Here is a 16753-nt window from a genome sequence, read left to right as displayed (position 1 = left end):
TTTTTATTCCAAGTTCGAGTTTTAAGTACTTTATTATAAATATTATATATCTTAAAAAAAACAAGAGGTCTGGTTTTGTATATAGACTGGAGAAGTAGGAAAAATTCCGTTTTGGAAACATTACGACTGCCATGATTTCTTTTTACATTTTTTTCTTTCCGATTTACGTTCAACTAGAATTTTATGTATACAATTTTCACTTATTTATAGTAGCACCCCCCCCCCCTTTTATTCTACCACCAATCGTGTGTCGAGAAATTAAACTTCCCAAGTATCGTTTGTGATTTATATTTTTATTAAATTAAAAAAATCGTGCCTCTTGTTTAAATAGATTTAATGAATGCTGGTTGTATCGAGAAGTTACTTTCGTTTGATTAAGGAAGAGATGTCAGTATTTTTTGGCCGTACCTTCAAATTTAACTTTACCCCCTTTACGCGTAAACGTGACGTTTTCTCATTGGCTACTAGCGTAGAGCATCTTTCTGAAATAACGTGGATAACTTCCCGGTTTTATTGTATAAAAGAAAATATCCCGATTTCTGAACCATTACGGTAGAAATATAATTTATAAATTATTCGTTTTATTAGCAGAAAATTAAACGACTACAACGAGATGTTTGATACACGTTTATCGATGAATAAACAAAAAAATATTGAGGAATATAAAAATATCCTAAATTAAGATGAAATAAAAAAATATATTGTTTAATTTTTTATACATATATAAAAAATTACTACGTTGACTTCACATTAGTCCATTAAAATTGTCTTAACGAAAATGGTGCTTAAAACTATTCACGCCTATAACTACGGTATGTGAGTTCGGGTAAATGGCCTAAGATTTTGAAAATCCCTTAAAAATATAGCGTTGTGTTCAATACCACCTAATCTAATACAAACCTGACATTGTCATTTTGTATGAAGCTTAAAGCGTTTAAAACCGTTTGAAATTCACTTACAATATTGTACAGAATTATTAAAATCAAGAATATATTTGGGTTAACAGAGAAACGCCTAGTGATGGCCGGAAGATAAACCACGCCCTTCTGCCTTCGCCCTTCGGTGAGGGGGCAAGACTATCCGGTACGATTGCGGGCTGTCTCTCCGTGTAGGCGGAGAATAACTTCCGGATATCATGAAAACATATTCTTAGTTAACCCGAATACAACTTTGCGAAAATACATTGAGATTTCCTCCAGAGCGGTTGCGTTTGATTTAAGCCCACTACGCGTCGTTTCTACAGTTTGGTTGTACAAAGAAAGTAGGCCAAAATAGCAGGCGTAACCACTTTTATTTAAATTTCAAACCCTTATGTATACAACTACCTCAAAGTAACACATATATTAAAGCAGTATTAAGGGAATCTAAAAGGAAATAAAATTTTCTTATATTATTTTCAATATTTATCTCGTTTTTAAACGCTTTAAATGAAATACAATAATAACAAGTAACGAAATACCCTTAAGTAACAAAAACATTGTAGTACAATTGATTAAATTTGAAATTGTTTAAAAAAAGAGAAATTACCTGATATATTCAAAATGGAATATTTCTACTTTAGAGAACGCAGTGGCCATAGCTTTTTGGCTTTGCCTATATGATATTTACTTTACTAAACACAAAAAGAGTTGTATATATTACGACTATCCAAAAAGAGAAATGTTCTTGGTAGTGAGTACAATGAAAGAAATAGGACATATTTTTGTAGAATTTTAAAAAAAAAGATAAAATAATAAATTTGAGGGTTAAGATCTAAAAACAAAAGGTAAAAAAACTGTTATATTGTAAACTTAAACTTGGTTACAAAAAATTTAATTTAAAATTAAAATCCGTTTTTCTATTTTGACCAGACTAGCGAGTAGAAAATGATAAATTATTTATTTCAACTTCTTAAAATATTATCAGTGATAGACAAAAAGTGTCCAAGAAATTTTTATAATAAAAGTTTACAAAAAATTACCACCAAAAAAATGTTTAGCTAAAAAATACAAAAACGGATTTATATTTAAAATTAAAAATTTTTTAAGTTTAAGTATTTAAAGAAGGCGCTTACTGGTGAAGGAATAGTTGTTACTCGTTTTTGACGTCGTTCATTTTATGAATTTAAAATCGAATTTGCCACTCACGTGGTTTCTAAACAAAAAAATGACACTTCCAAATTGAAACATAAACCCCAGAACCTCGACCCGTATTTGTCTCGACCCCGTAAACGTCCATTCTTGTTATTTAAAATCATTGAAAAACATCTTATTATTTTTTCATTTTGAAGCCAACTATAAAATATAAAATGTAACAATTCGAAAAAGCTAAATATAATCCGAGATTCCCGATACCGTACAAATGACAATTAAAGCAACGATTAACCGAAACCATTATAGTTACGATTAATCGAAGAACGTATAGCTTCGAATAAATTATAGCAACGATTATTTCGAAACCGATAGAGTTACGAGTAATCGAATAAATTATAGTTACGACTAATCGAAGCAACCATAGCTACGATTAATCGAGGCCAATTTAGTTACGATTAATCGAAGATCTCCGATCTTAGCGCTAATTGTAGTGATTAAAGAATCAGTTCCTGTTAAAAATAATACACTGCCGTTATAAATAAATATAAACTCCATCTTAGTTACAGCAAATAGATACTCAAGAGTTTCTTCTCGGATGTAATTAGCTTCTGATAATATTGTCTATCGAAATCGTGAAAGACAACAAGGCGAAATCTTTTTAATAAAAATAAAAATATGAGCTAATAAAATATTCTAACCCGGTTTTTTTTAATTCCAGTCATTTTGTTTTATGTATATTCGCTCTTTTTACGTCAAAGTTATCTTAAATTATATTTAAAAATAAAAGAGATCTTTTTCCCCTATATTTTTAAGCCTTGTGGTTTTAATCCCTTGAGGTATACTTCACTGCCTAGGGAGTGAATTCAACAAAAATGTATAGAAAATTTAAAAAAGGATCCACCGACAACCATTGCATCATTGTATTTGTTTAGAATAAATTAAAAATTATCAACTTATAAAAAACCCGATTTAAATTCTTTGTTTTTACACAGTACGAAGAGATTTGGTGGGCGTCGCCATTTTGAACCAACCAATATTGATAACACTGTCGCGAAACACTGCTCGGGAGTTGATATTAGTTTTTTTAAATATGTGGGATAGCTAAATGGTTCGTATAAGCTGACCGACTGAAAAAGCTATCCTACGTTAAATTGATTAGTTAGTTAGTTGGGATTAGTTATTAGTCGGTTTAAAATAACTACAACGGTTTTTTAACTAAATAAAAGAGTTTAAGTTTTATTTCCTGAGTTGAAGGGAAGAGACACTTTTGGGTTGGGATCTCAGTTCGAACTGTCGTATTCAAATACAGTATGTTACAAAACCTAACTTTCTCGAACGTACTGTCTCCTAATCCCCAACTCGCAGTGATGGTTGAACATAATTCTTGAGGCGCTTCAAAGCGGCTGATGTACCTCAGTAAGCCTTCCGATTTAGGCCACGCCTACCGTGTCAAAATATCGGGTAAAGTGAGTCTCCTTAAATTCTTGGTCCATGAGGTAGCTAAGGTACCCTACGTAAAGAGAGAATTTTTTAAATTTTAAAATATTTTCAATGTAATAACAATCAATAATATGTTGTTATTTCACTCTAGTCAATTGTTTGTTTATAAAATTAGCCGACTGAGGTTTCCCACTAATTTACATATTTAAAATCGGTTCATTCTCAAGAGGAGGAAAACACTAGAATCAATGTATGATCATGCGAGGAATTTTCCGAAACCTCCACCGACAATAACTACAATGTAATTAATTTAAATAGCATTATTACCACGGGGAAATTGTATGATGAAGTTAATTATACATGACAAATCCTACGTGGTTTAAAGGATTCGCCACCGAAAACTACAGCTGCGCCACCTAGTCACACTGCCTAGAACTATATTTGGGTGATACGGTTAATGGCGTTATGCGAAAATGTGCGTTTTATAACATCAATTAAAACATTTTACTAACGATTTTAGCATATTTTTCAATGCGTGTTCGAATGTTTCGTATTAACAAAGGTGTATATACGACATTTATTTATTAATTTTGACCTGTCAATAGGTATTGAATTCGTAATAGAGAGTTTAATAACACTATGAGTAGGCCTTGGAGAATTCATACACGGGATCAGTTTGAATTTTAAAGTTTTAAAGGTATGTAGGAAATATATTATTATTATCTTCTCATTAGAACAAGCCCAGATTGTTCTAATTTCATAGACTAGTAGCTTCAGCATTTTCAAATATGATGTATAATGTATTTTAAATAATTTTATTTGCTATATTGGATAGTAGTCTACTCTTGATCCATAGAAGAAGGTGTGCGGATGCTTAAAGGAAGTCCGAAAGGATCTTTGAAATTTTTTCTTTCAAACGAAGAAGATGGACTTGTTAGTATTGAAGGATACGCAATACAATCGAGCCAAACAAAAGGGGAGACACAAAATCTGTCGCCCCTGAGAGTTGGGCCGTGTTTGTCCCAACCCGCAATACACCCGAAATTATCTCTCTGTTTCTGTTGCGAATTTCGGAGGGAGGGGGGGGGGGGGGTCTTATGGGGTAGTTTCAGAAGGACTGTGAGTTTCGGACACGGGGAGGTGGGAAGCGGGGGCAGGGGGTTTCGGGGTCGTTCCGATTTGAAAGTCCCGTGGCTGCGTTCAACAACTCTAAAAAAGCTCAACGTTGAGCTCAACGGTCAGCGGTTTTTTGCTGGACGGGTTTTTTGACTTCCGGTTTTGACGTCACGTTGATCGTCGAAGACTCAGCGGAAACATCGGCTGAGCGAGATGGTTTTTCCGTTGCTTATCGGTATAGTGACGTCATTCGACAAAGTTAAAGGAGGGGTAGCAGACGATATTTTGTTCGTCACAACAACTTCTAGATTTCCTCCGTTGAAAGTTGTTGAACCCCGTGGGTCTCTCGGCGTACGTTAGTCCCGTGGCCTTTATGCATCAGCCATTGGATACCGGGGGCTTAAAGGGGTACAGGGGGGGGGGGGGATTTGGTAATACTGCGAGTTTGAGTTTTTTTGCGGGGAAAAGGGTACCATGGAAATTCTCGCATTGGAAAGGGGGAGGGGACTACTACGGAAATTCTCGCATGGAGAAAAGGGGGAGAGGGTACCACGGTAATTATCACATGGGAAAAAGGAGAAGGTGGGTACCACGGTAATTATCACATGGGAAAAGGGGGAAGGTGGGAACCACGGTAATTATCACATGGTGAAAAGGGGTAGCTGGGTACCACGGTAATTATCACATGTGGAAAAGGGGGAGGTGGGTACCACGGTAATTATCACATGGGAAAAAGGGGGAGGTGGGTACCACGGTAATTATCACATGGGAAAAAGGGGGAGGAAGGGCCTTACTGGGGGTACCCCGGTAATTATAACATGGGGAAAAGGGGGAGGTTGGTACCACGGTAATTATCACAGGGGAAAAAGGGGGAGGTGGGTACCCCGGTAATTAACACATGGGGAAAAAGGGGAGGAAGGGCCTTACTGGGGTGGTTCGACTATGGGGAAAAGGGTGCCACGGAAATTCTCGCATGGGTAAAAGGGGAAGGTGCCTTACTGCGGTGGTTCGACTATGGGGAAAAGGGTGCCACGGAAATTCTCGCATGGGTAAAAGGGGAAGGTGCCTTACTGCGGTGGTTCGACTATGGGGAAAAGGGTGGAACGGAAATTATCCCATGGGGAAAATGGTTGGGGGGGGGGGGCGTACTGGGGTGGAGTGCCTCGAAACATACAACTAGCTAAGGGCCCGCCTGTAAGGTGGGCTTCTCGGCTAGTCTATATTATAAAAACCACTTCGTCGCCGTCGTCGTCGTTTGAGCTTTTGATTAGTCAGTAAGGAAGGCGAAGGCGGGCCGGTGAGGAAAAAGCGACCCGCGGATCAGAGGGAAACCGAGACTGCCTTTGGCTTCGTTACTGAAGTGGTTCGACTATCTATTTTGGGCTTTTGATTAGTCAGTAAGGAAGGCGAAGGCGGGCCGGCGAGGAAAAAGCGACCCGCGGAAAAGAGGGAAACTGTGACTGCCTTTGGCTTCGTCCAAAGAGAAAGAAGGAAGGGGAGAGATATTTAGAAAGGGGGCGACGTAAACTCGACGGTAGAGAGAAGCTCGTACACTAACGCGCATCGCCGTTGCGCATAGGACTGCGTGACGTCATAATATTTGGGAATTTGAAACTTTCCCACAGTGAAGGGACAACTACCACGTGCCTATAGGTAGTGAATTTTTAATTAAAATGGTTTACTTCAATTTCTACAAAAAGTGCTGCTATAAAAATTGCAATAGCAACACTAGTCAAGAAAGGGAATTTTTAAGTTAAATCTAATTCGTCATCAGTCCTACCTCATCAAACACTTACAAAAATCTCGAAATATATCGTAATTTACGAGGTAAAAATTGATGGCAAGTAACAATTTTATATTTATCATATCTTTTTAAATAATAAATTGTGGTTAAAACATTTTTCATTACTGTAATCCTTGACAAATAATACACCTAAAAAATAAACAAAAACCAAAAAAAAATCAAGGGTGCTATTCTTAAAAATAGCCTCAAGGGATTCAATTAATACCATTACAAACATTGTGAGTTAAATTAACTCTAACAATAGCTCTATGCCATTTTTTACATTTTTCTAATTTGGCCTTTCACTTGTTTCCAAACTTCTAGAGTCATTTCGACAGCAACGATAACAACAGTTCTTAGTCGCCACCATTTTCATTGCACTTAAATTAGAAACTAGTCCTAAAATTATATCTTATTTTTAGTTCTATATTAAATTTATTACCGATTCTACCGAATTTTAGTAAGCCTTAGCCTTAGCTAAAAACTCAAACGAAGAACGAACAGAGACTGTGACGTAGTTGCGTACGTTAGTCCCGTGGCCTTTATGCATTAGCCATTGGATACAGGGGGTTTAAAGGGGTACAAGGGGGTTTGATAAGACTGCGAGTTTGAGTTATTTTTGCGGGGAAAAGGGTGCCACGGAAATTCTCGCATTGGAAAGGGGGAGGGGAGTACTACGGAAATTCTCGCATGGAGAAAAGGGGAGAGTGTACTAGGGATGCAACGGTTCCACTTTTTGGGCTACCTCGGTTCCGGATCCGGTTCCGGTTCCTAAATTTTTGCTTTATCGGTTCCGGTTCCTAAAATTTTAAATTATCGGTTCCGGTTCTCAAAATTTAGAACCGATCGGTTCCGGTTCCTAAACGGTTCCTATACGGTTCCAGTGTGTTTAGTATTAATTAAAGTTAAATACACAAGCAATTCAAATGAAGTTCAAGAGAAATAATAGTAGTTTTCTCAGTGACGTGGCTTAGGGTCAGAGATGGGCGCACTCTCAGCTCAAAAGAGTGGGAGAGCTATTTTTGAGCGCGAGCGCCACTCTCGGATGAAAAAAGAGAAGAGTGCGAGTGCGAGCTCCACTTTCGGATAAAAAAGAGAAGAGCGCGAGCGCGAGCTCACTCTCGCATATAAAAAGAGAAGAGCGCGAGCGCGAGCTCCACTTTTGGATATAAAAAGAGAAGAGCGTGAGCGCGAGCTCCACTTTCGGATATAAAAAGAGAAGAGCGCGAGCGCGAGCTCCACTTTCAGATATAAAAAGAGAAGAGCGCGAGCGCGAGCTCCACTCTAGAGTGTAAAAAGAGAAGAGCGCGAGCGCGAGCTCCACTCTCGAGTGTAAAAAGAGAAGAGTGCGAGCGCGAGCTCCACTTTCGGTTATAAAGAGAAGAGCACGAGTGCGAGTTCGGCTCTCAGATAAAAAAGAGAAGAGTACGTGCTCCGTTCTCTTTAAGAAAAAAGAGGGCGAGCTCCAGTCTGCCTTTGATAAAATAAAAAGAGCGCAATCTCCGATGATGGCGGTGTTCCTCTCTCTGCGGCCAGCCCATTCGTTGAATTTTCTTTGTTAACCTAGGAACAAAACTATCTCTCGGCGCCCCTAGCGGAAAATTATTTTTAGAATAGTTTTTGCATTGAAGCTAATATAAAAACGAGCGTGGCGCTAAACGCCGAAAGTTTATAACGGGAAAATCCTTGTTCATGGAATTTCGGCGAATGGGTTGGCCGCTATTGCGCGAGTGTCAAAGTTGGCTGTGCTCTGACAAAGAACGATAAAAGTGCGGGTTTGGTTACCAAATTTTAAATTCGTGTGGGTCACGTGGTGGGACCAAAGACTATAATAGGTTTCACCTTTCATAGTCTTTGGTGGGAGACAGAGAGATTTCATTTGTCACGCGACCTTGCAAGTTGCGACTTGCACGCGGCTGCGGCGGGAAAAGCCGGGAAGCTACATGATTCATGAACGATTTATTTCGGGCCTTGTCCTTTTTAAAATCGGCGTTGAGAACTTGAGACAACGTGCCCTCGACTCCTCGAGGAGGTCTGGATCATTTCAGCCAGCAAGCCTCCACTCCAGCCTGGGTAAGATTCATTATCAATAATTTACTAAATTAAATGAATGAGCTTTTTGTGTAAAAGTTTTATAATGTCCTATTTTTTTTTCTTAGCACTTGAATAGTGAATCGAAAGTCACAACTCACAAGTAATAAATTGTAAATCATGGAATAGTTGGAGAACCCGGAGAAGGATGAAAATCAGCGTAATCAACGTCTGGGAAGTGCCGACAGTGATTTAGATTTAAACCAAGACTCGAGTCAATTGACTGAAAGTCAAAATCCTTGTCCAAGTCCAACTCCTAAACCCAAATGGTCCAAATTGATAGTGCCACCCAATTATAAATTTGCCAAATCTGCATTATTTCAATCTGTTGGAGAATACTTTGATTATGCAGGTCACAGAGATAAAACTATTATTTTATACTGCAAGTTTTGTTTGAAAGAAATAACGGGTTCAGAAGGAAATAATTCCTACAATTTCCGTAGACATTTGGTAAGTTTTTATTCTGAATTTCTATAGTATGGCATGCCGCATTGTTAGTCTTGTAGAACTTACCCAAGCTATGCTTCTAACGTATAATACTATCTTTCATTTAGAAACTTCACGGAATAAAAGGAGTATCTAACCCACGGCAATCTAATAGCTCTCCAACTGCTTTTGCTTCAATTTGTACTACTGACGCTCCAAAAACCATAGAAAATTTTTTCCCAAAAGAGTCTAATCAAATGGGAATTTCTAAGGGTGCTTTAGAGTCACACAAGACCAAAAAGAAGAAATGCACGCCTTGGATCCAAAAGAAATATAGAAAAGCTGTTCTAGTACTCATAGTACTAGAAGGATTACCTTTGCGTTTAGTTGAATGTAATATTTACCTTAGACTTTAACTACTTCACAAAATTCGAATGCATGATGTATCCGATACATTTTCTAATATATAGCACCAGGATTTAAATATTTTATGAAAGAACTAAACCCAGATATCCAGACCTTATCTCGTAGGACGATTGGAAGGGACTTAATGAAAGCAGTGAAAAATAATGTGTTACCTAATGTTATGTTAAAACTTGGCAAAATTGATGAAGGGGCGATACATTTTACCTTAGATATATCGAGTACGAGGGCTCGAGAAGGGATTATTGGTATTAGGGTCCATTACATAGATACTACAGGCGGTAAGCTAGGTTTTTGAATTATCTAACTACATTTTTCTTCTCTTAATTGAACATTTTCCTTAGGAAAATGGAGATTGGAGTCCAAAACCATCTCGATGAGCCATTTTTCAGAGCGCAACACCGGTGAGAATATAAGGGGAAAGGTCGTAGAAGCTCTAAAATCCCTAAATATTCATCCTCAACAGGTAGTACTTTTTTCTATCTTTGGTTAAATCTAAGTAATCTAATGAAAGGATTCTGAAGATAGGAAAGGTAATGGCAGATAATGCGTCGAATATAACGAAGGCTTTCAGTTCACAAGAACAGTTTAACGAGCATTATATGCCGGTTAAACAAAGAGTGCAATTATTGGATAACAGTTCCGAAGATGAAGAATTGGATGCCAACAATGAGTGGATAGATTTAGACAACATTAATATTGATACAGACGATATAGAAGAATTAGGCGGTAAGTTAAAGGTAGTTTCGTGATTAAAAGCTAAATTACGTTTTAATTTTTAAGAGCTGGATGAAAAGCAAATCAATACAATCATACTCAGTTGGGAGAGAATTTGGTGCATGGCCCATTCTTTACAACTAGCAGTAAACCATTCTATCGAAGAGGATGAGGCAGCGTCAAGAATCATATCTTATGTCACAAAGATCATAAATTTCTTCAGACGATCGACCTACTACACAAGTCAGCTTAAGAAAAAAGCTGTTGTAACCAGATGGAACTCAGTATATTTGGCTTTAAATAGAATCAGAGAAGTAAATTCTTATTGAGACTATCATATAATGCGTGGTTATGATTTATAGTTTAATATTCATATTAGGGAGAGGTTTTTCTTGGATTACAGCAAGTCTTACTAGAAGCGAATAGTCAGAAGGAATTAAAAATAGAAATACCCAAAAATTTAACTAAGTATGTATAAAGGTTTTAAATGTGTTGTACTATGGTATTTGGTCATCATTGTACGTGTATTTAGGGGACTAATATCGGAGCTTTTAAATTTGTTACGACCGATTGCAGAAGCGACGGACCTAATTCAAGCAAATAAAAAGGCAACATCACCAATTGCGCTTTCAACAGTGGCCTTTGCTCATCACAGCATAAACGCAGCTGCTGTAGGCACATTTTCAAAATTAAAATCAGCACTGCTTAAAAATCTAAGAAAATATTTTGTAAAATATTTTGAAGACGATAGTTTTGTGGCAGCAACGCTGCTTAATCCTAGAATCAAACTAAACTTGTGCAATAGTAATAGATAAATATACTTTCGAAATTCTGCTATTTCTCGTAACTCACTTTAGAATTTTTTCTAGATCAAAGTGCAAAAGATTTATCAATGCCTAATGAGGAATTTGCCAAACAATGTTTGGAAATGCAAGTAAATAAGTTCTTTCCCGTGGTGGATGAGCTTGAGCTAGAGGCAATGGATTGTAACTTTAATCTAGGCCATGATGAACCACTCTCAGATGGAAATGAAGTTAAGCTAAGTATGTTTTCCATTTTCTGTTGATTTCTCAAGCTAATTATTATATTTGTTTAGCAAATTATGAGAAGTTCCTTCAAAGTGTTATCCCACAATCCACACACAAATGCTCTGAAAGTATAAGTGAAGAAATGGGACGCTACTTTAAGGAAGGGATTTCAAATGATGAATCCTCAATTTCATTCTGGAACAGCAACTCTGAACGGTTTCCAAGATTGAGCCAACTAGCTAAAATTTTACTAGCAATGCCTGCGTCATCAGGCGACGTGGAACGGCTGTTCAGCGTTGCAAGTGCACTGAAAAGAGCCCGAAGAGCTAAGCTAAAACCGGATACCATTGAACAGATAATTTTATGTAGAGAGCATTTTGAGTCAACTATAATTAATTGATTTATTATCTACCTCATTGTTTGTGTTACAAGTACAGTTATATATTTTTTATTTGAAAATTTGTGATAAAAACTAGTTAAAGTACCTAACACTGTAAAAAAACATTGTTAACTATGTTATAGAAATGGGTAATTCCACGGTTTTACTACCTTGGGCACTCTTTATTTTTCGATAACCCTTAAAACTTGTCACTGGAATTTTCGTGGAGATCCGTCCAGTAGTTTGGTACTTACGCCATGGTCATTTTTGGTGAAATTAGTTTGACCCCTTATATCGAGGGAGCGATTTCTTAGCCAAATTTGATTAAATATTTTTCTCTTAATGTGGATGAACAACGAGTAGTTTATATTTTTACACTCTTTTTTACCGTACGCCTTTTTTTTAATAAAACATTTCGTTATAAAATCGATCCCTCAAAATTAGGGGTGAAGGTAATTTCACAAAAATTACCACGGCGTAACTAGCAAACTACTGAACGGAACTTCACGAAATCTCAGAATCGGGATTTTCGACAAAAGTAACCCGTGACATGTTTTCAGGGTTATCTAACAATAAAGGATGCCCAAGGTACTAAATTATCTTTTGGAATTTCCCAAATATGGGAAGAGTCACGCGAATTGTGATCACAAGAGATCTTACATTATACAACGATTCTATTAAAGTTGTGATATTTTCACACACTTCAACCAATTTTTACTACTATCTTCCTCAGATGATTCACCAGAACTTTAACACTTAGCTTTAACCATTTCAGTATTGAAGTTTTTAAATTTGGTATATTAAACCGTTGATAATTGATAAATATGGTCCAAAAGCCTCGTGTGGATAGGTTAAGTTAACCTTTCTTATGTTTTTAGTTAAAGTTCTTTTAATATGTGATAAAAGTTTGTGATAAAAATCGTTAAAGTCTCTAACACTGTTATTTATTTATTTATCCCCATCAGTGGTGCAAGCAATATAAGCAACTGTTGCTAAAAAATTAGAAGAGCGCGAGGTACTGCAAAAAAACGAGAAGAGCGCGAGCTCAAGCTTTCACCATAAAAAGAGAAGAGCGCGAGGTACTGCAAAAAAATGAGAAGAGCGCGAGCTCAAGCTTTCACCATAAAAAGAGAAGAGCGCGAGTGCAAGCTCAAGCTTCCGCCAAAAAAGAGAAGAGAGCGAGCGCGAGCTTCCGCCATAAAAAGAGAAGAGCGCGAGCGCGAGCTCAAACTTCCGCCATATAAAGAGAAGAGCGCGAGCGCGAGCTCAAGCTTCCGCCAAAAAAGAGAAGAGAGCGAGCGCGAGCTCAAGCTTCCACCATAAAAAGAGAAGAGCGCGAGCGTGAGCTCAAGCTTCCGCCATAAAAAGAGAAGAGCGCGAGCGCGAGCTCAAACTTCCGCCATATAAAGAGAAGAGCGCGAGCGCGAGCTCAAGCTTCCGCCAAAAAAAGAGAAGAGTGCGAGCGCGAGCTCAAGCTTCTGAGAAAAAAAAGAGAAGAGCGGGAGTGCGAGCCCCAACATCTGACTCTAAAGAGAGGAGTGTGAGCTCTGAAAATTGGTTTTTGCCCATCTCTGCTTAGGGTTCGGGGTCCTCCCGCCGAAACTGTTTTTGGGGTCCCTTATAATCATTAAGGCCGAGTCGCGATTATCGCCTTCTAGAGTTAGGGCTAACATGTATCGCCTTCTACAATTAGCGTCTGGAGCATTAAAAACAAAGGTTATGGTAGAACTTGGAAGTCTGGAGTTCAGACTCCCAAGTCCGACCTGAATCACGATCTAGATGACTTAATGTAAAATAATTCAAAAAATTATTGCTTCTATTATCTCGAAGGGAACTCAATAAAGTAGGGTAAAAATTAAATCTTCTGTTTGAAAATTCCCACGGTTTCATCGTTTCAAGATGGAGGGGCGGGGGGAAATGATGTGCTTTTAAGTTTTGGGGAGACATTGCCTTCCCTTCCGCTTCTCATTTCAGGGGCGTAGGAACGTTTTAGAAGTTGGAGGGGGCAAAGAGAAACGAAACAGGGGTCTAGGAGCTTAGCCCCCGATGTAGAGTGAGTAATCGGTCGCGAATGTCATTAAGGCATTAACAGTAACAACAGTTATCATACGAAGTGTATTTTAGTCTTTAGAGTCGTTTATGAATTTAAGATACACGAATCCACAATAATAAAATGAGAATGGTTTTGAATTTTTAAAGGAGTGTAGCTTCACTGAATGCATGTGTTACTGTTTGACTAAAATGTAAATTGGCGAGAAAAGACACAGTTGAGCTTCTATAAGCTTTATATGCTTTTAAATTGAGAATTTGAGCTTTTGAAGATTTGAACTGACCTAAAAGTTGAAGGGGCAATAACATTAGTTGCCCCTCAAAGCAAAATTCTAGGGAGGGGCATTGCCCCCCGGGTTCCTACGCCCCTGCCTCATTTCATTGTAAAATATAAAGACGGGATTTCTATGACTCGTTTTGATTTCAGTTGAGTATATCGTTCTAAATGGAGTCCATATTATTTCGTTCAATAAGCATTGTCATTTGTGAAATGTGAGCAAATGCATAAGTTGAAGTTTTAGATTTTCTAGAGCAAAACTACCCAGGCCAGCGATTATATTGTGGAAACGAATTAACCTTACATTTAAAAAATTTATTTTAAAATTTATGCGACGGTTATTGTGGTTGTATTTATAAAGTTTTGCGCGCGCCTGTTGAAACATAAAGAAATATTTGAAGGAAGTAAAACATTAACTTGAGCTGACAAGAGAAAAAAACTAGACGAGGCCTCGCTCGGTTGGACTGTACACTGTCCCATAGGCTATTTGGGGGGCCCCCCGCATTGCGGAGTCTGCCGGGGCGTTATTTTCTGCTGTTTCTCCTCTAAGTCGGTTGCGAAGGGGATCAACAATTATGCTTGAACCATTGCCCCACTAAATAATTGCTCGGAAGGCCCACTAGTAGCAGTAGATATTGGGGCCTTTGCTACATTTGTGAAATTGTGTCGAGTTTTCCGACTGAAGAAAATAAAACTAAAACTATCGCGGATTTTGGGATTATGCCAGTTTTTAAAGCAAACATTTGTAGGACGAGCCTATTTTCAATTTAGAATACTTAAGGGTGTGTCAGTTGACAGTTACGTAGAAACCTACATAGAGTTATCTGAGATAGGATAAAGATGAGCTTATATGAAAAGCTAATAGTAAATTAGGTTTTATTCCTAAATTTCAACATGCGCTAAATGTTGGTAAATAAAGTTATAGAACCGTTTAAAACAATGAAAAACTCGGTTCCGGTTTCGGTTATAATTTTTTTACAAATCAAATTTTTATAATATCGGTTGCGGTTCCTAGAATTTACTCGGTTCTTCTCGGTTCCGGTTCCGGTTCCGGTTATCCGTTACATCCCTAGAGTGTACCACGGTAATTATCACATGGGAAAAAGGGGGAGGAAGGGCCTTAAGGGGTTGGTTCTACTATGGGGAAAATGGTACCACGGTAATTATCACATGGGAAAAAGGAGGAGGTGGGTACCACGGTAATTATCGCATGGGAAAAAGGGGGAGGAAGGGCCTTACTGGGGTGGTTCTACTATGGGGAAAATGGTACTACGGTAATTATCACATGGGAAAAAGGAGGAGGTGGGTACCACGGTAATTATCGCATGGGGAAAATGGGGAGGGGGTGACCCGGTAATTATCACATGGGAAAAAGGGGGAGGAAGGGCCTTACTGGGGTGGTTCTACTATGGGGAAAATGGTACTACGGTAATTATCACATGGGAAAAAGGAGGAGGTGGGTACCACGGTAATTATCGCATGGGGAAAATGGGGAGGGGGTACCCCGGTAATTATCACATGGGAAAAAGGGGGAGGAAGGGCCTTACTGGGGTGGTTCTACTTTGGGGAAAAGGGTACCATGGAAATTATCGCATGGGAAAAGGGGGAGGGGCCTTACGGGGGGAGGTCGACTATGGGGTTAAGGGTACCATGGAAAAAAGGGAGGGGGCCTTACTGCGGTGGTTCGACTATGGGGAAAAGGGTGCCACGGTAATTCTCGCATGGGTAAAAGGGGGAGGGTGCCTTACTGCGATGGTTCGACTATGGGGAAAAGGGTGGCACGGAAATTATCCCATGGAAAAAGGGGTTGGGGGGCGTACTGGGGTGGAGTGCCTCGAAACACACCACTAGCTGAGGGTCCGCCTGTAAGGCGGGCTTCTCGGCTAGTTTTATATATAAAGATGCTGAGAGCTATCCCAACTTTCTGACTTTAGAAGTGGGGTAAAATGAAGGAAAAGAACTAACTGTGCCTTCGGTTTTGTACGGAAATAAAATGGTGAGTATATAATTATACTTTTAACCTTAACACGTTTTTCGAGGACGTTTTTATGGAAAGGGGAGTCTGGAGATGGCATGCTTCTTCGGTACAATGATTTGTAGAGCGGTGGACTGTAGAGGGCGAGTGACAAAGCTATCCATAGGTCGCGGGTTCAAATCCGGCTCGACGAACATTTTTCATCGTGTATATGATTGATTATTTGAATTAAAACATAATTTCACGCTCCTCATCCGTCGATAGCTCAGTTGGTAGAGCGGTTTACTGCAGAGAGCGATTGACAAAATTGTCCATAGGTCGCTGTAAAATCCGGCTCGACGGACCTTTTTTTCATCGTTTATAATATTAAATAATTGAATTTAAATATAATTTCACGCTCCTCATCCGTCGATAGCTCAATTGGTAGAGCGGTGGACTGTAGAGGGCGAGTGACAGAGTTATCCAGAAGTCGGTGGTTCAAATCCGGCTCGACGGAAATTTTCATCGTTTATAATATTGTTTACTTATTTAAATATAATTTCACGCTCCTCATCCGTCGATAGCTCAATTGGTAGAGCGGTGGACTGTAAAGGGCGAGTGACGGAGTTATCTAGAAGTCGGTGGTTCAAATCTGGCTCGACGGACATTTTTCATTACATCATAATTTCACGCTCCTCATCCATCAATATCTCAGTTGGCAGAGCGGTGGACTGTAGAGGGCGATTAACAAAATATCCATAGTTTGCTGGTTCAAATCCGGCTCGACGGACATTTTTTTCATCGTTTATAATATTAATTAATTGAATTAAAATATAATTTCACGCTCCTCATCCGTCGATAGCTTAGTTGGTAGAGCGGTGGACTGTAGTGGGCGATTGACAAAGTTATCCATAGGTAGCTGGTTCAAAACCGGCACGACGGAAATTTTCATCGTTTATAATATTGATTATTTGAATTAAAAAATTATTTCGCGGTTT

The 16753-nt window shown here is 38.6% G+C and overlaps 1 protein-coding gene across 1 annotated transcript; it reads left to right on the top strand.

Annotated features, from left to right (window-relative positions):
• Positions 1-10190: 10190 nt before the first annotated feature.
• Positions 10191-11496, top strand: LOC149921834 (uncharacterized). Its single transcript, XM_090162172.1, has 5 exons — positions 10191-10382; positions 10448-10536; positions 10601-10872; positions 10938-11111; positions 11165-11496. The coding sequence occupies exons 1-5, from the start codon at positions 10191-10193 to the stop codon at positions 11494-11496; spliced, it is 1059 nt and encodes a 352-aa protein (XP_090018298.1).
• Positions 11497-16753: the final 5257 nt, after the last annotated feature.

This window comes from Leiobunum rupestre, chromosome 11 (genome assembly GCF_980474605.1).
Source record: "Leiobunum rupestre chromosome 11, qqLeiRupe1.1.hap1, whole genome shotgun sequence".
NCBI lineage: Eukaryota > Metazoa > Arthropoda > Arachnida > Opiliones > Sclerosomatidae > Leiobunum > Leiobunum rupestre.
Note: the sequence above shows the minus strand (reverse complement) of the source record. Positions and strands in the feature narration are given on the sequence as shown.